Source organism: Mesocricetus auratus, unplaced genomic scaffold (genome assembly GCF_017639785.1).
Source record: "Mesocricetus auratus isolate SY011 unplaced genomic scaffold, BCM_Maur_2.0 Super-Scaffold_100013, whole genome shotgun sequence".
Classification (NCBI taxonomy): Eukaryota; Metazoa; Chordata; class Mammalia; order Rodentia; family Cricetidae; genus Mesocricetus; species Mesocricetus auratus.
In genome coordinates, this window is record NW_024429196.1 from 62,027,968 (window position 1) to 62,052,990 (window position 25,023).

General features: G+C 43.8%; 1 protein-coding gene across 2 annotated transcripts in view; it reads right to left on the reverse strand.

Moving 5' to 3' along the window:
- Positions 1-995: 995 nt before the first annotated feature.
- Elovl2 (ELOVL fatty acid elongase 2) overlaps positions 996-25,023 on the reverse strand; it is a 39,100-nt gene continuing 15,072 nt past the window's right edge. For both annotated transcript variants that reach the window (XM_040755881.1, XM_040755882.1), the window contains exons 2-8: positions 17,253-17,316; positions 12,577-12,764; positions 10,736-10,813; positions 8,499-8,670; positions 5,799-5,923; positions 5,236-5,370; positions 996-3,709 (exon numbers count right to left, since the gene is read on the reverse strand). In XM_040755881.1, the coding sequence (XP_040611815.1) occupies positions 3,584-3,709; positions 5,236-5,370; positions 5,799-5,923; positions 8,499-8,670; positions 10,736-10,813; positions 12,577-12,764; positions 17,253-17,316 (888 nt within the window). In that variant the 3' untranslated portion in view covers positions 996-3,583. The remainder of the gene's footprint in view (positions 3,710-5,235; positions 5,371-5,798; positions 5,924-8,498; positions 8,671-10,735; positions 10,814-12,576; positions 12,765-17,252; positions 17,317-25,023) is intronic.

Consider the following 25,023-nt stretch of genomic DNA (forward strand, 5'->3'; position numbering starts at 1 on the left):
CTGGCAGACTCTGGATGGGCTGTGTGCCAGGACAGGTTCCTCTGTGGGCAGTCCCTAAGCCTCAGGAGGCTCTGAATATGGCACCGGAAGGTGGGCCAGAAACAGGCCCATGCTTACCTCCTCCCATGGGTGGAGGCAGGACTAGCTCCTTGATGCTGGTAGACTCTGGATGGGCTGGTTTGCAAGGATGGGTTCCCCCATACACAATCCCCAGGCCAACCTTTTTTTTATGGACTTATAGCTTTGCTGGATATAGTAGTCTATATTGACACTTGTTGTCTTTCAAAACTTGCAGGCATTGTTACAAGTGTCTCCCTGATCCTGTATCGTCCAAAGAGCCTCCCTGCTCCTGCATTATCACCAGTGCCTTCCAGTTCCTGCATCATCCTGAATGTCTCCCCACTCCTGTATCCAAGTGCCCTCCAGATCACTGCAGCTTTCCTAGTTTCTATTGAGAGTCTGTGGTTACTCTGATAGGCCTGCCTCTATCATGTGAGTTGCTGCTTCTCTCTGATCACTGTCACTATACTATCTTTGTTCTCAGTATTTAGTGAGTTAATTATAATATGAAGAGGTCTTGTCTGTTTCTGTTCTAAATGACTTCAGTATCTACATAGGCATTTTCCCCCTAATTTAAGGAAATTTCTGCTGTGGCTTTGCTTAAAATGTTTGCTGCTCCTTTAGAAGGGAATTCACTTTCTTTTATGCCCATGATGTGGCTGTTTCAGAGTGTCCAGTGTGTTGTACGAGTCCTGCCCATGTCTCTTTATTGGAATGTCCCAAACCCCAACCTTGTCTTCAAGTCCATCTATTTTATACTCCCCTTTATCTATCCTATGGTGAAGCTTTACACAAGATTTCTATTTGACTATTTGTTTGATCTCAGCTTCCTTTTAAGTTTTTCATATCACGCATCAGCCTTCCTGTTTCATTCATTATATAAATACTACATTAACAATAGCACTACTTTTTAAAAATGAATTGAGAATCTAAGATTAATCACTAAAATATCACTTTATTGGAAAAGATAATCCTCAAGTAATAGAATGCTTGGAATACCACACAGGCAAAGATTTTACCTTTTTGAGCCAAATAAGAAAAAGTACAACACGTTTTAGCATAAAAATCAATTTATTATACAACAATCACACAGAATGCTTTTTATCTAAAAGAAAAATGGCTTCTGCCTCCCTTTCACCCCAGTCATGATACTGTGTTCTTTAGATGCAGTACTTCCAAAGGAAAACAAAAAGTAGACCCCTCAATTTCCGGAGAAGTGACCTCTACTAACGTTCTTAACTGACTCAGGAATGTTGGGAAGGACTAGAATGGTCTCTTACAAAATTCTATTTTGGTAAAAAAATAATAATTCTCTGATGAGGGAAGACAGGAACTTATCCACCAATATGTATAAATATAATTCTGACAGGTTGACATTTTCTATGCTTAATTACATTCAGCAAACATTCCATTTTATTTCCAAAGCTGGGGAAATTAAGGTTTTATAGTACCCAAGTACTTTTGTTCTCATGAATAAGAGGGAGTTTACTTGGGAAACTGTTTTATCAGATTATAGAGATAGACGTTTTAAATACTTCTATTTTAGAAAATTCACAGTAAGAATAAATGGGTTCAGATAGTTACCAGATCCCATTTTTGCAGCTCAGGTTTCACAGCTCTGCATGTCTTGTTGGCCCTTGAGTGGTTTAAGGCTTAGTGTTGTTCTGAGCTTTGCTCTGGGAGGTTTAAAGCTGGTTGGTTCTTCGAGCTGCTGCTATTGAACTGTTTGTTATATAAAAATGACGTCCTCTGTGTGACACAGATGTGAAGTCCTGCAAACATGCCAACTGCAGGTGTGCTGCACTGGCAAGTAGGAGTAATGTGAGTGCAAAGACCAGTGATGCCTCTTCAGTCTCATTTTTACCCAGAATTCATTTCAGTAACAGATTTCAGACCATGTTTGAGAACAAAAACTGAACTCCAGTTACACCAAGGAGTTTGCTCCTTTGGCTAACCTGTGTCTTGTCACAGAAGAACAGTAACATAACCTGCAAATGAATTATTGGGAAAGAATAACACACTGGCTTGAGTCAAAGTCACTAGAGATGGTGGTTAAGCACCTGGGAGCAGATCAGTTTGAGAAAATACATTGACTATTAGGTGGCCACCAGACAGGAGTCAGTTCAACAGGAATGATAACGAGGGATGGCACAGGACACAGGGACCACCACTGAGAAGGGTTAGGTATACTTACGAGTTTAAAAAGTCAGTACAAGTGGAAGACAGGGGTAGGCAGGTACTACTGTTGGCACTTAAGAAAAGCACCCAAGTATATATTTGCTAAAATGGAGGGGAAACAGTCCAAGTTAATGAGTCATGTTTTGGAAAATGTACTGTTTCATGCTAGGTGCCATTTTTAACAGTGGTGGGAAGGCAGTGGCCAGGGTCGTGGTCGGTCTGCCTCTGAACTGGCTTCTAAGGGAGACCACAGTTCTGAGCACGGAAAGCATATGCTGCTTGGGCCAGACACATTCTCAAGGTGGCTAATTCTCAGCCCATGGCATCTTTCCAATGACTATATCCTTTTCTATTTTCTGATACTTCAACTTATGAAGACTGGATAGCAAAGATGATGTCTGTTTTGCCCCTGTTGATTATGATTTATAAGTACTCCAGTTGCATGTCTGTGACGAGAACTGCACTTGAACTCCAGCCTTTGTTCAGAAAAAGCATGGCAGCTCTATGTAGACACAGCTTTTGATAGGGAGACATGACTCTGTGGATCCAGACTAGCAAGGGAGGTGGGTGGGCAGGAATGTGTGAGTGAGGACGCCAATTGAAACAGAGACAGCTCCCGCCGAAAGCCCCTGAGTTATGATGATTTGACAAAAGAAACTTTTTTTTCTGATTGAGACAGGGTCTCCTTGTACCCATGTAGCCCAGGTTGTCTTGACATTTGGGATCACAGGTGTATGCCACCACACCCAGCTCAAGAAGTTGTTGGTTCACAGAATGATTAATTCTCAAACTGTCTTGAAGATGAACGAGTCATCACAATGTCACTGAATTTAGAATCAGTGGTTAGAAACTGTAGCCGACTCCCAGGTTTCAGCGAGGGAGACATGATGCTTCTGCCTTGTTAAGGACCCCATTTAAACACTTCCTAGGTTGATGCCTTAAAGAGCAAGTGGACTGACAGTTATTGCTTGACATGGACTAGAGCAGACCCTGCATTCACAATATAATTAACATTTTATTTTACACATTTAATCTAAAGAAAATTAACTCTGAAGACTTGCCATGAAAACGAAGCCCGTGTCTCCTGGTTTTCTGTGCGAATAAGGCATTGGGAAGAGCTCAGGAGGGACGGGCTGCTGCACCTGTTGTGAGGTTTGTAGAGGTCGGCATCGCTTCAGTTAGTAGAGTAACCTAATAGCAATATATTATAATACATTCTGGGTACAAATGATTTACAAACTCAAAAGGAATTAGTTTATGCTAACACAACTTTCAATTCAGTCTCTGCTTTAAAACAAGCTCATCTGCGGGGCTGCTGCACTCTTCATGCTTTCCCGTCCCTCGCTTATTGCACCTTCCTGTTTGTCACGCCATTAGCCGCCATCAAGTGGGCCTTGGGCAAACCGTTCTTCACCTCTTTGCCTGCAGGCTGCTCTCGCGCCTCTCTCTTCGCTGGCTTTCTTCTGTACGTCTGTCAGAGTGCAGACAGGAGAAAGAACAGGAGATGTTTTAATAAGCCGGTCTCTACCTTTCTGACACAGCACCCCACACCTTGCCTTGGCACTGGACCATCTAGTAAGAATTGGTTTTTACCTGAGCAAGAGGCTTAAAAACAAAGGCAAATCATGAATGCAAGTGTAGGTTATTTTACGTTATCCGTATTACATCACAATTTAGCATTCAAAGCAGCTGACATTAGTTATTCACTTGGAAAAACATAACTTCCTTTAAAACTCAAGATTGTAATTACAACATTCTCTGATTCTGGCAGGGTTTAATCATTAAAACACATCATACCCTACTAATTATGTCATCTGCACTCAGCCTTATATGTCTCTTTCTCTCATTCTGATGAAATACCTCATCTGCCATCTCATATCAATTGACTGATTAAGACAAGGTCTCATTCAACCCAGGCTGGTCTCCAACTTACTATGTAGCCCACGATTACCTTGAACTCCTGATCTTCTCTACCTTTCCAGTGCTGGGATAACAGTATTTTTACTTTTTAAAAAAGCAATGATGGCGTTACCAAGGGTCAAAACTGGAATGGTAAAAAGTCAAGATGAAGTTTTTGTGGCCATTGCCTGCCACTGCTGGGCTACTGAAGGCCCGCGCCATTCCTTTCTAGCTCTGGTGCGTATGTGTGGATCTGTTAGGTTCCACCAATGTGTCTTTTAGACATGCTCAAAGGAAACGGGTTTGTCACAAGGGGCAAAGGCCAGCCAGTCCAGTTCAGAAATACTCTGAAAAACTGTCAAAGACCAGTCCCCACAGTGGCCCTTCACATAAAATCACTGTGGAACAAAAACTAAAAAGTGAGACCAACTGTCTGGGGAAGAAAATAGAGTTGAACAGAATTTCAAAAGTACTATTTGAATATAAATTATGGTTTTTGTTTTTTGTTTGAAGCAGCCTTTCCATTTCCCTAGCCCTGCCATTTAAAATTCTCAACCACCTGAGACCTTTGCTGCATGAGTTGGCATGGGTTCTTAAAGCCACTTTGAAGGACTCTCTCATTTAAACTGTTAATTGAAAAGAAAATGTCACTTGACAATGAGTGAGTCAGCATGCCCTGTCCATGCTGGGTTTGACTTAAAGGACTTTCCTCAAATGAACACTGCCTCCGTACCTCAGAGCCAGAGTGGCTGATGGAGGCTCCCTGAATTCATTATTAAACTAAACACTACACACTGTGGTTCCCACGCTTTTCTCCTCTCAGTCTTCCTGGCTGTGTTACTACACCTGTTCAGCTTTCTGATGTCAGATTTGGGCGGCAGCACAGGGCAAGACCCCACGTAGATGTAATGTAACTCAGTCCTCAGCAAAAGTTCTCAGCAAAGGCCAGCTGTTCGCTGGCTGTTCTTAGAGGAGGATGTGGGGAAAAGGGTTAGGCTAGTAAGTACCCTTTAATTCCTCCTTTGCATACCATTATCTTAAATACACAGTGCATTGGGCAGTTTGTCACTTACTGCTGAACATTTGCATCCTACATACCTGGACATAGAAGTTTAAGAACAGGATAACCAGGGTCATCATATAGGAAGACTGGAACACGAGACAGCCAAAGGGGAAGCCACAGGGCTTGACCACGGCACTGAGTGTGTGCGTGATGGTGAGTACGAACTGCACCTGCAAGGCAGAGGGGGCTGCAGGTGAGTACAGGCCCCACTGAGGTGGGCCCTATCTACCCAGCTACCGTCCCTTGCTGTATCCTGCAGAAGTGAATCAAGAAAAATGCCTCAATAGTCTACTACCCTGCCCAGAGACTGTATTTGAAATTATATAAGCATATAAATTTGTCTGTTTTCTCACGGAAAAGTAGCAATTAGATCATCTTTTATCAAAATTTGTACAGTAACTTTAAAAAGTGGTTATGTATATTCCAAATCAGAAAATTTCCATCTAGAAGCTAATTGCAAACACAAAAGACACTATAATGACTGAAGTATGATTCCTCACAGCCATGTTAAGATAAAAGGCAGCTTAGTCACAGAGCCTGAATGGACTATTCCTTCCCTGTCTGAACCACATGAAGAAGCAAAGAAAGAACATCATACCAGCTGAGCCTGTGTGAGGTATTTCTTCCACCAAAGGTACTTGTGCATGGACGGGAACACAGAGAGTCCATAGTAGGAGTACATGAGAATGTGAATAAAACTGTTCAGGGTTGGTCCGAAGAAGCCTAGGACAGTGGAGTGTGTGAGTTAGTACTCCAGAAAGTGAGATGCTCATCCTTCCTCATTACATGATGGTCTCTGCATCCTGACTGAAAAGTGCTAACAGGTGTAGACAATCACACAACAGCATTCACACGGAGAGACCCCAACTGCTGCTATCATTCTAGGATTCAGTATAACCTCTTAAACAGAGATGTAAACCTGAGAGATGTCCAGCCAACCAAAGCAGCCACTCCACATCTGCAAAGGGTTCGCTGTCTCTACTATAGTTATTCTTACCAATTAATCATGGAGGTAGAGAAAGGTGAACTTGAGTCTGGCTGCAGAATTCCACTAAAGGAGAACTGACTCTTTTGTCTAAACCTTGACTAAGCCATGTTGGTGACAGGACACCTCTGGCTGGAGGAACAACACAGCACTTGCCCAGTGGTTTGTTATGTCGTCCTGAATCTTCTCATTTGGAAACCACTCAAAGCTGTAGTGGGATTGACAGCCTGTCCTGCCGTATGATCTAAAGAGCTCTGCCTACTGATTCTTAGCTTAAATTCTTTAGCCCCCATTTCTCACCCTACATTAATTAGTAACCTAGATAACTGGAAAGCAAAAGAAACAGTGTGATGCATACGATAAGTTCTCAGCAAATACTGGCTAGGATGCACTATGATGCATGTTTCTATGGAAACCAACAATTTGAGAGTATTCAGTAGTACAAGATGAGTGATATTTATTTGCCCATCTGGGTTCTCATTTCTGAGTAGCTTTGTACTTACAATTTTAGTGATCATCTTGGAGATACAGCACACACATATTCACAGGACCATCTCTGAATAGTACAATGTGAATTTTAAATGCCTAATGAAACTGTTAAAACTGAAAAAATAATTCTCAAAACCTGCTCCTCTGACATTTGCTAATCTTCCTTAGCACCCAGAGGCCCACAGAGAGCATAAAGGCCATCTGTCTTCTGTGCACTTCCATTCCTTGCATTGGAATTTTCGCTTGTACCTTGACAGCCAGGGATGTCATGTAACCTACCGATGTCTCTACTTAATGATCTTTCAACTTAATGACAGGATCAAAATTATACACTTTCAGTAGAAACTGCAATTGGAGCCTTGACTGATGACCTGTAGTAACAATGGTCTAGCACTCTCTCTGGATGGTGGATGATGGAAATGATTGTAGCTCATTCCATACTACAACCAGGAGATGAGGCCACTTGGTATGTACCCTGTGCTGTGGCTATGGTACTCAGTGGACTAAGCCTGTCACACAGGGTTTTAACGTATGGTGCTTTCAACCCACAGCAAGTTTACCAAATTTGACTCTTTGGTGTGTCAAGGGCATCTGCATCCCACATATCCTGGGCAGTTTCTATTGTTGATACAAGACCCCAACTCCTACAGAAAAATACAGGCATGTGCCACCACACCCATTTAAAAATTTTTAAAGTCATCACTCAATTTGACTTGATGATGGGGCGTCCTTGTATGTACTAAGCCAGTGCTCCATCAATGAGTTATATACTTGACCCTCTAAAATAATTTTTTGTCCCATCTAATATTTCATAGAACATTTTCAAAATCATGGGAACATGATGATTTAAATAAATAAAAGTACTGTTCTCTTTAGTTCAGTCACAAGGGAGCACCCTACTCCATTCTCCCTGATGACACAGGGAGGTGTCACCAACCGCTTACAGTGAAAGAAAAATGTGGGGGCTGGGACTGAAGAGGTGGCTCAGTAGTTAAGAGCACTGACAGCTTTCTAGAGGACCCAGGTTCAATTCCCAGTACCCACATGGCAGCTCACAACTGTCTGTAACTCCAGTTCCAGAGGACCCAACACCCAAGGCAAAACATCAATGCACATAAAAAAGAAAGTAAAGCAGGGTTAAAACAAGACAACACAATGCGCCAGGGTAAAGCCAGGGTCAATACTACTTCGTGGAGTTCTTGCTCCATGCAAAGTATATGATATGAGTGAGCACACTAGTTTATTGTATTACATGTATCATGTGCACATTTATAGATGGGGTCCTGCCATGCTATAGCTCCTCCTACCCCAACCTGCTAAGTGCTAGGACTACAGGTGTGAACCACCACACCCAGCTTAAAATGTATTTCTTTTATAGCAGTTCTCATTTTTAAAGGTGAGGGCTTTTTTCTTTGGTGCAGAGAGCTCTTGGTTTTTCAGAACGTAAGGTCAAGAATCCCCAAGAGCTGAAATGATGGGTGTGTGTCACAGTGAGGTGGTGGCCATGGCAGGTGCTGCCTCAAGTGTCAAGGGCTCCCTTCTATGGAGTCAGGTGGCAAGGGCTGAGGCCTGCACCTCTCTGCCCATCTGACAATTGATGCATGGTAAAGAAATAAGTTTTTAAATTTAAGGTCTTGCTCAGATTTTGACAACATAAAAATCTAGAAACCAAATAACCACCAGCAAATGCGCTTCCTGTGGTGACAAGGACACTATCTTAAGGGCTCCCATTTCTCCTAATCAGCACATACTGGGTGGTAAGAGGTGTGCTGGTGTTCTCCCGAGACTCATTTTTCAGAACCAACAGCTACCAAGAGGACTTACTTTGACCACAAGGAATCCAGTTCAGAACACACCACCAGATGTTAAACATTGAGGCATGGTGGTAGACATGAAGAAAGGTGATCTGACTGGTCTTTTTTCGAAGAACAAAGAAAATCGTGTCCAGGAACTCCACCAGTTTGGAGAAGTAGTACCACCACAAGACCTTGGCTACCTACAAGTTCAAGAGGGAAAAGGGTGACAGTGTACCCCCAGTGTGCCCCAGCTCTGCCCTGCACACAGCATTGTGCATCCCCCCCCCCCCCGTGCTACCTCAGACTGCAGTGCTGTTTATCTGCTGGCTTTCCTTCCATGTGCTCTACCCCCTCTACTGAAAGATGGGGTATCTTTCCCAAACATGCACTCAATCAAGTCACTCCCCGCACCCACAGGCTAATGTTCACGACTCCCCACCTAAGGTCTTCCACTACCTTCCACCAGCACCCTGCAATGCTCTATGAACCCTCTGCAGCCTGTGTGGGTGCTGAATCTCCCACCTACATGGAAGACTCTTCCTGCCTCGCACACGCTAGGCATCCCTCCCTAATCCTCATCTTAGCAGGCACCTTCTCTCAGGATTTTACCCAGTTGCCTCCTTTCTCTCGGAACCATTTTCAGTCCCAGGCTGCCCTACTCTACCTCTGTAGTCAGAGCTCTGAAAGAGTTTCACATCACTGGAAGTAGATGCTTTCTTCAGGTTTTACAAGGAATGCATCGTGTCTCTGGGAGATGCAAAGAGATGTTCTGATTCTACCATGACTTACACATTTTTCTCCTATAGGTATTTTTTTTCTCCTTGTGTATTTGGAAATACACATATTAAAGACATGGTGCATGTTTAATTATTTGTCTTAATTTTTTCTCAATGACTTGGTGTTGTATCAGCCTTTAAAAGGTAACAGGAGACTCGTTTTCTTTTAAGATGTCATCTCCTTTTCATCCTTGTAAAACCTGCACTCTGTGTTTCAGCTCATAGAAGGCAGTGTTGTTTCGGATGACCAGTGAGAGGGAGTCTTTTGAGATGGTGCCTGTAACCATGGGTGACCCAATAGCCATGTGAAGCTCCTCTGCTGAGGGGACAGGGTCCCCTGAAATATATTCCCTGGCTCAAACCTGGAACTGGTCATGCCCCTAAGAATCCTCATGCCCTCTGGTAGACAGCAACTGTAAAAGTCAAGCTCAGTGCCTTGGGCTGTCACAGAATAAAGGGGCCTTTTCTTCAGATAAAAGATATGAAATATGGCCTCTTTCATGAGGTTAATTATGACACTTCCCATTTGCATCTATGATTACTGGGTTTAATTTTTACTACTTTTAAAAATAGACATCTCTTTTTCAAATAATAGTTACTAATGATGTTTATTAGATTACTTTATCCCTCAGTGTCCTGTGGCTGTCTAAAAGCAGCAATGCATTTTTATCAATAAGCAATAGCAACAAAGAATTCTGTATTGGGTTAAGATGCTGCCCCCCTGTGGCTATCTGCCCACATGGATATTCTCTAATTGTAACTTTTTTCTTTTTTTCTTTCTTTCTTTCTTTCTTTCTTTCTTTCTTTCTTTCTTCTTCTTCCTTCCTTCCTTCCTTCCTTCCTTTTTTTTTTTGGTTTTTCAAGGCAGGGTTCCTCTGTGGCTTTGGAGGCTGTCCTGTAACTTGCTCTGGAGATCCGCCTGCCTCTGCCTCCCAAGTGCTGGGATTAAAGGCGTGCACCACCACCGCCTAGCAGTTGTAATTTCTGATGGGTGCTGTGAGTTCATTTACCTTTGCTTCTAATGTTTGGGGGAGTAAACTTGCCTTGTTCCCTCTTAAAACTTAATTTTGTTTTACAATGTATATAAAAGGATGCTTCCAAAAAAAATCAAACAAGCTGTGTGCTGAGAGCAGTGTAGCTTCCACCCAATGCCCGCTCGCCTGCTTCCACAGAAGAGACTGTTCTAACTAGCTTCCTATTTCTCCTGCCACTGTGTCTCTTTAAAAACTATAATACACATGATGTCTAACACAAAAGACATTCCCTATAAACAGTCTGCAAGTGGCTGGTATTCACGTAAATATGTCCTGATGCAGCAGATGGTTCTGAGGCCATTCTCATTGTACCTGGTTGAGGCAGGGTGTGTAGGTTCAATAAGCCCTCCACCCAGCCATTTCTAAGACATGTCTGTCACTAAGTCTTTCCAGCACACCCAAAAGCTCTTCAGATTCCAACTGTAAAGGGGATGGAAACACTTCTCAGGGCTCACCCGGATGTCACCTTCTCCTGCACTGTCGAGGTTCTGACACTGCAAGTTGTAGCCTCCTTCCCAGCTGGAGAGGATGAGCTGCCAAGCATAGAGGAAGGCAAAGACATCAGCATAAGAATGTGAGGGTACTGAACATGTCCCACCAGCTTCCACTCATTAGGGGGAAGCGCCCCAGAATCTGACCCATTATCTTCAAGCATCAGTGAGGGGCTAGCTCCTGCTGCTGCAATAAGTGAGGGGCTAGCCCCTGCTGCTGCACATAAGCCAGGGTTTCTACCCCTTCACACACTTTACTTCTAACCATTCAGATCACCCAAGTGTGAGAGCATCTATAAATATAGTAAGAATTATTTAGCTATCTTACAACACAGAAGTATAAACAAATGTGAGAAAACTACACTAAAGTATCTTCACTTTCAATAAGTTTATGAAATGTACATGACAATTTTACAGATATTAAAAGGGGTCAGAAAGTTTTTAGCACATTTTCTTCACTGCATCTGTGCTACATGACAATCAATCGTGTGACTGACACCTCCCTTCCCATTAGTCTCTAATGAAAAGCTGCCATTTTAAAAAGCCCATCATCTGGCCACCCTTGTCCCGCTCCCAGGAAGCAGTGAGCACTCAGTAATACGCGATGAGAGGTGATTTGCTCAGGGTTGCACAGCTAAGGAGCGGTAGGCACGTCACTAGAACTCAGAGTACCTAACTCATTCTTTTCAGGTCTTTCCACGACACGAGAAAACAAATCTAGTAAATTCCTCATTAAAAATTCTACAAAAGCAGCTCTCTCCCAGAAGTCTCCTGGGCTTTATTAAAGATCCTGTCCTGAGCTGCCCATGGCAGGCTGGAGACCGGAATGCCTTAAGGGATGGAAGGTGTGTGTGTGTGTGTGCATACAGGTGCAGTTTTCAAACTAAAGGCTATGTTGCACACAAATATTTAAAATATTTTCAGGATGAAAGCTGTAGTTGAAGGATTAAGTATATGTTTTCCATACTAACAGTACAGCTGTGGGATAACCCCTTAGTGAATAAGGCATATTCTGTTTGCCCAGGGCTGTCACCAATCCCATGATGCCTATCTAACCACTTGGTTTTTCGAGACAGGGTTTCTCTGTGGCTTTGTAGCCTGTCCTGGAACTACCTCTTGTAGACCAGGCTGATCTCGAACTCACAGAGATCTGCCTGCCTCTGCCTCCTTAGTGCTGGGATTAAAGGCTTGCATCACCACTGCCCAGCAAGAAAGCAGCATTTTAAGATAAGGATTTACTGTCTTTTAAGGTCAATATAAAAGTCCTGTTTGTGTCATTACTAACTATTTATAACCTTTGCAAATGGTTTTACCCTAATTTTTCCTTTAAAATGATTGGTCTTTTTTGTCCCTTTTACTCTGTTATTTTTGCTAAAGCAAGCTGAATACTTTACATTTCTCCTTGTATTATGATTAGGTAAAGCAACCATTGCTTCTTCCCGTGGTTTGGTGCTTTAAAGGGTGGAGTTGAAGGCCTGGTAGGCAGCTAGAGCCAACTAGTGTCAACATGGGCTTGCCAGCATGGTCCAGACCAGACAGGGCAGGACCCTCCAAGGGGACATCTGCATCTCTGCACACTAACTGCAGGTCAATCATTTAACACAATTAGATCAGGATCGTAAGGTGTACGGCATGATCTTCAAAAGGCCCTCAAACTAAATCATGGTTCTGTGTTTAATTTGTCTAATTTGGGAAGGAAGCATATCAATGCAGGAACAGCTTTCTCGGACCTTACAGAGTGGTACCATGTTAACTGCACCTTTTGCAGTTCTGGCAGGCCGCACCTGACCAGTTCTTACACTTACCTCCACCAGCATATATGCAGAAAGAAGTGTGATCCCGAGGTTATAGAAGGTGAGGATTCCCCTGAGAGAAAGGGCAGGCCTGTTCTTCATATATTTGTTACCCAGCCATATTGAGAGCAGATATAAGACGGTAAGAATGAAGGTCGGAAGGTAAGAGTCCAACAGGAACCACCCTCGAACTCGAGAATCTGGAAAGAGATGCATATGGTGAGAAGCCCGAGGAGCCAGCTCCCCTGCAGTTAGCAATACTGGCTCACATACTCATCTGTGTAGCGGGAGCCCTTATCCAAGCTGGGAGGTTCCAAGGTTCCCAGTGACACTGATTTCCTGTCCTCATCGAGCACTCATCATCTGAGATGCACTTGCATAACCAGCTCAAGTTGCTTTTCCCTGAACAAACTCACAGACACCCTGGCTCTTTCTTTAGATCTCGGCAACGTCAATTGGAACTTTTTTATTGAGAATGTTCATTTTTTCACTTAAAGGAGGCAATTTATGGTTTTCTTTGCAGTAACTAAATTGCCAACACCATTGCTCTTGCACCCAAGGCCATTACTAAGTAAAACAGGTGTTATTTTGATATAAACCCTGTGCAACTGCATAGTCTTGACAATCAAAAGGCTAGTGAATAACTAAGGGGTGGATAGCATACAGATCATGAATACACTGAACAAAAGAATAATTCAAGTTCCAGACAGAACAGAGTTCATTCTATTCAGTATGTAATTTTAAACATAAAAATGTTACTTCTGAGCACTCGGGAGGCAGAGGCGGCTGGATCTCTGTGAGTTCAAGGCCAGGCTGGACTGACAGCCTCCAAAACAATACAGAGAAACCTTGTCTCGTAAAACCAAAAAAAAAGTTACTTTTGGAATTTTCCATTAATTTTTTTTGGAGTGTAGTAGATTGTGGGTAACAGAAGCTACAGGAACAAAATCTCATATAAAGTATCACACACACATACACACAGACACACACACACACACACACACACACACAACATGACGAGTTAAGCAAGCTAATGTGTAGCAGGGCTGCGCAGGTAAGTTTTCATAGTTACTTATGAGATGATTCAGAAGTTATCCAACTTCATGAGAACGGACACCATGGGCACCTGCACTCAAATGTACATATCTATATCCATATATGAACAATTAAAATTAATAAAAATAAATTCAAATGCTTTCATGGGCTGGGTGGTGGTGGTATACATCTTTAATCCCAACACCCGAAGGTAGGAGATCTCTGAGTTCTAGAACAGCCTGGTCTACATAATGAGACCTTGTCTCTAAAACAAGAACAATAACCAAACCCCTGGCATTTAAGGGCTGGAGGGAGGGCTCAGAGTTAAATAGCACTTGTTCATGCAGAGTACTTGGATTCAGTGCTGAGTGCACACATGGCTGCTCATAACCATTGGTGACTCCAGTTCTAGGGGATTTGGATGCCTCTTCTGACATCTGAGGTCCTTGCACATACAGTGCACATAGGTTCACACAGGCACACACACATTTAAATCTAAGGAACTTTCATGGGACAAATGGCTTCATAGAACCCGAATGACAAGAAGGCGGAAGGAAGCCACTGGATGCTTTGCATCAGTCACTGCATTTATTCATGCCAACTCAACACAATGACAGCCGGGTCTGGACTTGAATTATATCCGCCACCTCAATCCATATTCCTCGCTGAGACCCTCCCATTGGGAAGATCAGAGGAAAGAGGGTCATTGTATCATAATCCTAACACCCAGTTTCCAGAGTGGTAGCATTCCAGGACAGACAGCATGTGGCATTGTGGACAAAAAGGCAGTGCCTTGGAGTGGCTTAGAATAGCATGATACAAAACTGTGGCTAGAGTTAGTTGCCTCAGGAGCCAGGATTCACCAGATGCCCTTCCTCCAGAGAGTGAAACTTGACAGCCTATGATCACACTATAGCACTGGGTAACACCTGGAAGTGACCTGGAAGTACAAATGAGAATTGTCCTGTAGTCTCCTTTTGTTTAAAGCTCTACCTGGGACCACAAAATTTGCATGCTGTTTCTAACCTTCACAGATAGCACAAAACTGGTTCCACCACAGGCACTGTCCTTTTCTTGACCTTGCTGGTTCTCCCATAGACTCAGTTCACCTTCCCGGGATGCCCCACACTGTCTACTCCGACCCTTTCTTAGCATACTTACACACTAATGAGGAAACTGAGTGCCTTTGTGAGCACTGCCACTGTGCCAAGGAGTATTCTACAGACAGACAGCTCCCCTTGGTGATAGAGATGGAGTGGTAGGCGAGTGACAGCCTTGCAGACACAGAAACATGTACTATGTGCCTCCCTGCTTTCCTCTAATGGCCACATGAAGACTCTGCCTTCTGAAGGGAGTCATTTCCCACTCCCTTTCATAATCACAGTTCCATTTACTCAACAAGGTAATGACCACAGTGGTTTCTTGTTGGGGCTGTTGTGCGGTAGCTAACTGCGAGGCACTGCATCAAGCCTTGACAGTGTTGACAGATTTCTCAAAGCAATCCTAGATAAACAAGAGACATTCCTGAGATTCCTTAGGGAGCCTGAGCCACAGAGGGCAGAAAGCACAGTCATCAGCTTCCCTTTCTGCGTCACAGTGCTGCCGCTGAACCGCAACCTCCAAGACACATTCAAGCCCGACACCTGCTGTATGCATGTGACTTCCCTTGGAGCTGGGGTCTGCAGTTGTAATCATGTTAAGATTGCATCCTATTGGATTAGGGTGGGTCCAGACCCTCAGGGGTGTCTTTACAAGAGAGGAACAAAGGAATAAAGGAATATGTGAAGACATAGATGTCATCTGGGGACCAAGCGAAACCAGACTGCCCGCAATTAGACACTGGGAGAGCAACACCAGACAGGGTCTTCCTATTATGTCAAGGGAACAAAGTGAGCCCTATCTTGACTTCAGAACTGCAAGAATGATTTCATCATTTCAAAGCCACCTAATCCTAGGGAATGCATGCTTACAGCTTAGTGTCTTGACTGCTCCCTGACTGTTTCCATGTGCTGGGTTTCCCTCTGCAGTCACTGCCTGTGCTCTGTGAGGAAAGGAGGAACCAGTCACCTCTCCTGTCTTACCTGTAACTAAGAGTCTCCTCCTTACCTTAGAGTTAGGAGGAGACTCACATAAACTACATCAGCTGGTGCTCTGTTAACATAGCACCTGAACTTTGCATTGTGTTTATCATGCTGCTGCCTATGCATGCCACAGTTAAAGGTGATCATAACTGCTGCAACTAAAACATGGGAGCATGTGTTGTGTTGTTTCTTTGATACTTGAATAGTGGTTAGTCTTTGTGTCTGGCATATCCTACAGGCCATTGACAGGGTGTTCACAGCTGTGGTTGCCTCTGAGGTCATCAGGTAAGGCAGTCACTGTGTGGGTCACCTTTAAGAAGGGACAAGGATTCTTGATGTGACTGTACCAACCCAATTCAGTGGTCAAATTGTTAATTTTATAATCTCCTTGCTACCAAGGGAAAATCCACTAGAATTACTGAAGCACGGCAAACAACTACAATCCTTTCCTCAATTGGGCCCATGTCTACATTCATTCTAGCTCCCACTAACCTGTTAACAGCAAAGTTTAGTGTGAACTTAGTTCAGAAAGATCAATGTTTAACTCTCTGCTGGGAGAAACACAAAGCTCTGGGCTCCAAGAGTTCACAGCTCCTGTGGTGTCCTGCCTAAGCCAGAGGCTGTGCCCTCCACTCTGGGCCAGTTTCTCCCCCCTTCACTACAACTGCAAGCAGTGTATGCAGGTTACAGACACACACTGCTGCTCCAGCACGAAAGATCCTCACGGGGAAAGACTGGAAAACCCTTTGCCAAGCTGCACCGTTTCTATTAAAACAACAAAAGTCACCATTCACTTAGAACAGGTTTCAGAGCCTCAGTGAAAACTGGGGAGGTCCAAATAATCTCCAAGTTTGTGTAAAGACTGTGAGAAGTGGGAAGACTTCAGCTCCTCTTCCCATCTTTACAGTCTTGAGGAAACCTCTTGTAGAAACTAAGGATTTCCCACAGGCTTGTCAATCAAGCGCAAGCAAAGCAAAGTATTTGTCCAGACTTTATCTAGTCAGAAATACCAGTTTTGTGTTCCCAGAGCTGCTAATGCCGTGGTGATGGATGGGGAGCATGGTTATGGCTCCTGCTCTCAAGAGCCGAGCAGTCTCTAGGAAGCCTGTGCAGGAGAGAAATGTGGAGACTAGAGTACGAGGTGCAGGAGAGAGGAAAGCGCCCAAGAAAGCCCACAGCTGGTGTCTGCAATAGGAGGAGCTGACCAGAAGGGGAGAGAGGAGGACAGAGCAGGGAGAAATTCCAGGCATCGGGAAACAGCAAATAAAACAAGTCTACATATTTGAGGAGTCAAAGGATGTCTGGAGTGGCTGTATTCATGAGAGTGAGAAAGACAGGCTTTGACTAGAGGCTGACAAGTGATGGAGAAAGCAAAGAGGCCACCAGGCTTCATAGCTGAAACACTGGAGGGAAATTTACATTTCAACTGCCCCTCATTCCAGGAGACTCAGGGGGGCAGAAGAAGCAAGGATTCTGCTTTCTGGGAAAGGGGCTCCTTGTGCAAGGCAGTTTACAGTTCATAAGGACAGATGCTACAGTTTTTAGAACCCCAGAGACAAGCAGGCCACTCACCTCGTGGTCCAAACATGTTGTCCAGGAAAGCATTAACTTCATTATCAAAGGCCTTCAGATGCTCCTAAAAGAAAGGGAAAATAAAGCAGGATTTTTTAAAACTCACAAGCCACTACCACCAACCTGTAGCTACTGTATCTGTGAGGGCCTCAGCTTCCTGGAATGTGCCAGGAAGCACAGCCTCACTGTGACCAGCTCACACAGACTGTGGGAGAAACAACCCCTCTCGTATTTCCTCAGGTAAGACGCATCCCAAACCACCTGGTGGACTCAGACACGTGGGATCACTCACCCCAATTCCATTCCTCTCTAGAATGCTTACAGGCAAAGCTCTTCCATGGGGTCACTCACCTCAATTTCATTTACCTCCAGAATGCTAACAGGCAAAGCTGCTCTGTAAGCAGCTTCCAGTGTTTGAATGAAAGCTGCTGTAGGGAATGGGGTGTCTCTGTCTACAGGACATCAACAATTTTCAACATGGACTCAGCAGCTCCATGCTTCGAGGAACTAAACCTACAGCTCTATCTAAAGGGGGCTTGCTTTTCTAGTCCAGATAAAGAGCATTAGATCTACTTTCTATTACCTTTATGTTTGCACATTAGCAAACATCAAAGAATGTTACCTGGGTGTCTTGGATTAATTCTTGCCATATGAATTCAGGCTGGGGCCAGCTGTTACTAAACACCTTATGGCAAACACGTTGGCTACCACCATCCTGCCTTGCCCCCTGCCCTTGCCTGTCTGCTCAAGCCTCCTACTCGTACACAAAGTCTGCTGGAACCCCCTTTCAAACAATGGGGGGAGGAGAAGACTGAGCAGGATCCAGGGTTCTGGGAAGGAATTTCAGGTGATAGACTTTGATAGCAGCTGGTGTGATGCCCTTATGACAGCTTCACATAGAATGAACTCCACATTCAGAGTGGCATGCCATGGCCTTTTATAGTTCCTCATGCTCAGACAACCTGACAGGCTAGGTTCAGAGAGGAGGACTGATCCTCAGGCAGCTGAGAAGGGGACCTGTACAGTTCCAACTGTTGACACCTAGTCCTTTTCACAATGTGATCCTGAAATTTCAGGGGAAAAAATGGGTCGTCAGAGGAAGCTCGGGAGGAGGCTACAGAATAGACAGCACTCATGAGACCCATTACAGCCAGTGAGTTAGGAACTTTATCTTTCTTATTTCATAACATCCCTGTGGAAAGTGGTTTGCAAAGTCAAGCCTGAACTTTGGAGAGCACTGTTGTATCTTTGGCTTCCATGTGGAGCATCTTAGAAGTCCAGATTTGAGGAAGGGCAGTGACGTGACACCTCAGGACAGAATATTAGTTGTGTGGCTGTTGATCCACAGGCCTATGTCTGTCAGACATCACATTCTTCAACAGATGAGGGCCTTAACCTCGCAGATGGACTCATGGCATTTGCCACACCATGAACAAATGTTTGAACTTTTTTTGGTTTGTTTGCTCAGGTTTAAAATCCATTTTCCAAAATGTAGAGAGCTAAGAAGAGATTAGTAGACTACGGACTCGTTTCTGCGGTAAAGTTGCAGAAGTTACTTACACCATGGAAACAAAACACAAGGAGATAGGAAGAGAGAACAGAGATGGAAAAGGAGTAACAGGGCACCCAGGTCTTCATTCTTTGCCATTCACTACACACTGACACACCAAAGTCAGCAGTGTATGGTCCTCATCCTCATGGGGTTCTCAGTCTAGAGAGTAACTCAGAATTGAGGCCTAAAAGCATTATGAGGCTCTCAGAGCTGTGCAATTAAATATCCTGGAGAAACACCAGGAAGAGATGAGGCTCCTGCTGAATCCTGACCCTCAGGGACATTGTCTCAGGAGAGAGAGTCACAGATGCAAGCACTGATGACCAGGGTATCTAGTGGCTAACAAGGCAGAAAGGCAGGCAATGCTGGGAAAATACAACTATAAAGGCAGAAAGCAAGGTTTGCTTGGGGACTTCAGGGGGAAAAATAACTATCCTTCAAAAACAAGGGCTAAATAAGGACACTTGCACATACACATACGGAAGTCTGCAGCCAACAGGACTGCTGCAGAGCATGCTGAGGACGTCTTCAAGCAAAAGGGAAATGATGGCATATGGGAAGTAGAGTCTAGAGAAAACCATGAGCAGCAGAAGTGGATCTTATTGTAGAGCCATAGCCCAGAGCACCCTAAGCAATCCAGGCCGTCCACCCAATCCTGCCCACTATTAACACAGTCCCCCTGAGCCACCTCTACCACCATATCCACCTCGCCTTGCCCAGCTAGAAGCAGCACTGCCTACAACCTGCTTCTCCTGTAAGTGTGAAGATCGCCTAATGTGCTGCTGCCCATCCAGCAGCTCCACCTCACAGACTACAGAGAATGCCCTCGCCCTAGCCACTGGCTTCTGCAAGCACTTGGGGAACAAAAGAGTGAATTTAGTTTTTTGCCACTACAGTGCCGATTGGATGTCCGCCCATTCCTAACTACACCAGTTGGAGGTCAAATCCAACGAGGTTATCTCGAATGGGGGCTCTTCTCTGGTCTGTTTCTGAGCCTGTAGTTCCTGGGAAGAGTGCCACATCTTGAGCACCTCACTAGCCAGGTTTACCTCCAGGAAGGCTTCATACATTTGGCCGTAACAATCATAAATAAGAGCCGTTCTGTAGAAGCAGAGGCAGGAGGTTGGGAGAGATTAGCCCCATCCCTCCCTGTGAGTGCAGGACTGGATGCCTTGTCTTTCCCCTCCTTCCTCTTCATTCTATCTCCCCTTCTTCCTCCTCTTCCCTTCTACCTTTTGTTTGGGGCATTTTACAGGTGTGTGCATGTACACACGTGCATGTGCGTGCACACACACACAGACATGCTACAGCATGCATGTGGAGGGCAGAGGACAATGTGTGGGAATCAGGTGGTCTCTTCTCCCACCATACAGAACCCAGTTACAAACTCAGGTTGCCAGGCTTGGCAGCAAGCACCTTTCCCTGACTCTGTTTTACAGATCTGAGTTTTTTCCTATGGTGGTGTTATATTGTATTTTAAAAAGTGACTTAGAACCTTAGTGTTTCTTCTATTAGCAGAGTTTTTGAGAAAGGGTTGAAGACAAAATAGGCATTTTCAGCAGAAGTTCACTGCTTTTCAAAACAAGTATATTAAGACACAAAACAGATGGTTACATTTGAGTGTAACAGTGTAAAAAGCTTTACTTCTCCTTTCCAAATACAGTAATGCTGTAAAATTCAGTGACAGCAAATCAGGAAATGGGGTGTGATTCCAATGCCAGAAACTTCCTAAGAGCCTCAAGACAGAGATAAGTTGTAGGGAACTCAGGAGGAGAAGATGTGTTCCCTCAGGGACATATCTTTACCTTGTGTCCAGGGCTCAGGATAGCTGTCAAACACTGTGGATTATTCTCATCCTATCTGTCTCCCATTTGGTGGATTGCAGTAAAGCAAACCAAGGGATATCATATACAAATGACCCCAACTCCTTGACATCTAATAGGCCATTACAAGAGGAACCTGTTTTGGTGGTACCCTGCTATACATGTAGCCCAGGCTGACCAGGAACTTGCAGTTCTTGAGAATAGGAATTACCGATGTGCACTGCGACACTTGGCTCAGGAACAAGCATTCTTACTTGGCATAAAATGTGGAGAGTTTTAGAAAATCAAATAATTGTTATTAACTCCTTTGGCTGGCTGAGCCAGATTCAGTGGCTTCTAATGTTTTCTCAGCCTCCCAGTGTCCTTGTCCTCATGTGCACTCTGCCCCAAGCATGTCTGATTACTGGGGTGAGCCTACTGCACTATATTCTTCCTCTCTGCCCCAGTCTGGATTCTGCTTGCTAATGCCTAGATGCCACTTAAGCCCATTTTGTCTTCTCTGCATTTCCCTTCTCCCAAACTACTCAAAAGCCTCCTTGTTTGGCACACATTAGGAGTTCCATAGCTAGTTCAACCACTGTGGGAATCAGCATGGAGATTGCTCAGCAAAACAAAACTAGATCCACCTTATGACCCAGCTTCAAGACTTGAAGGACTTCCTGAAGGACTCTAAGCTAGCAAATCACAGAGATCCAGGCACACAAGGTTCATTGCAGCACTACTCACATGGCTAAGTTACAGAACCTATCTTGGTGTCCAACAACAGAAGAGTGAACTTAAAAACACATAGAATATGTATAGAGTGACATTTTTCAGCAATAACAAAGAACAAACTTGTTTGCAAGAAAATGGATATAACTGGAGATAATCAGGTTAAGCAAACAAACCCAAACTTGAAAAAAATATAAATTAGTATGTTTTCTCCTTATGGCTGGCGGAGTTTATGTAGATATGAAAAACTATACATACATAAGAAAATAGAGGGGAAACTCTAGATGACAACAATCGAGGAGGAGGAGGTAGGGTGAGAAGGGAGAATGGGAAGGATGAGGGGACATGGGCAATATATGCTGCATGCTTGTATGAAAATGTCCTTATGTAACACAGTACTGTGCACAGTGAATACAAACAATGGAATCAATTTAAATGATTTGAAAAATGCAAGTATCTGAAAAAAGTTAGGGTCTTCCCTCCAAGAGAATGGGGAAAAAAATAAACATTTTTCTTGTAAACAGTTTGATCTTATTAAAAGATATTAATGTTAACTGAGTAAAATGAAATCCACTTCACATTAAACAAGGAGTCCAGTTTCACAATGAGCAATTCTACTAGGCCAAAATCTTTGTCTTTAGCCATTACAACCCCTGATTCCACAGGAAGTGGTAAGCTAAAATAAGCCTCCTTGGAGATTAAGCCAAAGCCAGATTTCTGTACTCAGAATAGTCAGGACGACTGTAGTCTCCATGTCTTAAGGACACAGGAAGAATGAGGCTCTTTCACGAGTCGCAGTGGCAATGAAAGGAAATTGTGTTCGCATGTGCTCTGGTTGTCAAGTGCCGAGCAGAGGGGAAGCAGGTCGCTGCTTCTCATGGACAAGTGCTATCCCTTTGAATACGAAACAAAGCCAAGTTTCTAATGATGTCATGGGAAAATATGGGCCAGATTTTATTCCTAATTTTCCAAGGAAAGGTCATACATGTATTATTAATGGTATCTCCAGCATTTCAATACATTTTTGATAAAGTCAGATTATTTTAATTGCTACTTCTGATACAAGAGCCCAAACGCCATGTGGTTGATCTGGTTCGTATTTTCCCTTAAGCTGGGAAACCAACTCATAAAGGACTGTGTTGAGGACTGTGTTTAGCAGCTAGCCCTGCTGAATGCGCGAAACCCTTAGGACATGTTCTTCTGTTTGGCAGTGTGTTGTCACTGAAGTGGCAGCTGACCCCTCACTGCAGTCTATTCTAGAAGGTGAAGGAACATTAGTTATACCTCTCCCTTAGTTTTTCAGCAATGTCAGGTAAGAGACATTAGTGGTTATTACGAGGACAGCAGACCATCAAAAAGCAGAATGAGACGGAATTTCATTCTCCTTGGTCTCTGTGACAGGTAGAGTACTGCAGGCTAGCTTTAGGTACTCAACTTTCACATATTTAAGCATCATAAGGATGTTGTTAACAGTTCATGTTCATTTGTTCATCACTAGTAAATCCTAACACAATGTGGCCAAATGGATATGACCTCCAGGGGAGGGAAGAAGGTGGTGACAAGTGTCTGTCTAGAGATGATGTGAGCAGAAGACAAAATTATTATGAGCTACACATATGTGACAAAGCCAATGCCTTTGCCAACATATTGTCAAAATAATACAAATGTAAGACTTTGGCCCTCATTTTCAGAATTCAGCAACATCAGAACCCTGCTTTGGTTTCTACTTGGCTATGGACTGTTCCGCTGCCTTTAAAATGAGCACATTAATAAACTATTACTACCCCTTTTCTTACTACAAATATTTCTACTCATTAGGCAGTAGAAAGCACGTTGTAGTACAAAATGATCCTAATTAAATGCAATCATTTTACACATCTTATTAAGTCTCTGGAGGCTACTTTTTAAAAGTATGGTACCAAAGGTATTCAGTGTTGTGAGTACATGCTCTCTGAGGCTCTCTCCGGCTTGAAGTTTTAAAGAGACAATCTAATGAGTGTTTGTTCTCCCATTCTCTTGTTCTTTCTTCTTTTCCAGGCTCCAAGCAGTAGGAAGAGTGCCAGATTCAGACAAAAAGAACTGACCCTGAGATATTGCTGACCAAGTATGGGCAAACAACATTATCATGGATTTTGAAACAAAAATACAAGACTCATAGGAACCTTGACCTAATTAATGGGCTATGTAGTGAGAGGTTGGTTAACCCGAAATGCCCGATAAGTTTGTTCCCAAATCCCACAGGCAAATGTTTCAATTTCCCACCTAGATATTCCGGAGAAATCAATAAACAGCCTTCTGCTGTGCCTGCATCTTAGAAATTCGGAGAAGAGAGGGCTTCTGCAGCCTCATCAGCAGTGGTGTGACCACCAGGGCAACGACACAGACGTCGCAGGGCCTGCACAGCCTGCCACACTCCCTCCTCCACTGGTCAGAAGGGGAAGTTTGTACATTCTAATTTTCTTTAAAGTACTAAGGGAAAACGGCTTCATAGTAAAGAAAAGGCAGCTGTTCAAAGCCATGTGTGTAAGAGCGGACAACCAAATTCCTTTTTAAAAGTATGTGCGTCAATCTGTTCCCTAGAGGAACCACTAGAATCTATCTGAACTCTACAAAATAAACATTAAATTACACTAATTGATAAGTCATGATCTTTTGGTTTTGAAAATATTTTCTAGACAGAATTCTTCATCTCATTTTTCAACTCTCAAACTTACTTTTCAACGAAACTATCGTTTAGAGAATGTGAGCTACTGTGCTTATTGCTGGGGAAGCTTTATTTTTGCTTCCACCTTGTAGAGAGAAGACAAACCAGCAACATCAGCAGGTGGTGGTAACAGACCACCGGGAGGGAGGAGGGGAACCCTGCCTGACTCTTCCTTCAACAGAAGTACTTTCAGGACTGGGTATTTGTTAGTGACATCTCAGCCCAGATCAGTGTTTGAGTTGTTTTCCAATAAGAGCCAAATTAGTCTTTGGAGAAGCAAGGACTGGAAGTTTCCATCTGGTTGGATATAGGAAATGTGTGTTAGGTTTAGCCATGTTAGTAAAGTCAAAAAAAGAGATGTGACACTGGGTATTTTCTCAAAATTATTGCTGTGTAGAAAGAGAAAGTCTAACTCATTTAAAGCAGACCAAAGGGTGGAAATTAAGATGTCTGTGGCAGCCGGCAGCCAGCCCAGCAGGAAGGTCAGGGGGGTGGGCTGCCTGGGCAAGTGTCTTGTGTGACTCTCTCAGGAAGACTGCCTGGGCAGGTGTCCTGTGTGACTTTCTCAGGAAGAGCATCAGTGACTCCATTTGCAGGAGAAGCTGGGTTGGGGTTCAATACTCCACCATGTGTATCTGGAATCTAATTTGAAGTAGAGAGTCCTCTTTGAGGCACTGACAAGCAGGCACGTGGGGAAGATGCAGCTGTGCCACTGGTACAGGGTCCTCTGTCTACTTAAAGACTTAGGAAGTAAGCCACTGGTAACGGCCCCAGAAAAGGGCCTTGTGGTTGGCTACATAGTCACTTTTCACCAAATTGTTCATCTTATTCTGCAGTTCTCTAGGCTAAAGACTCCTCTAGTGGAGGAACCACTCAACTTCAAAGAAAGCCACCTGATCATGCCGACAGTGTAATATGATTCAGAGTAAAGCCTATTTCAGTTAAAGCCAGGAGACTCTCAGCTCACACGCACTTAATAGG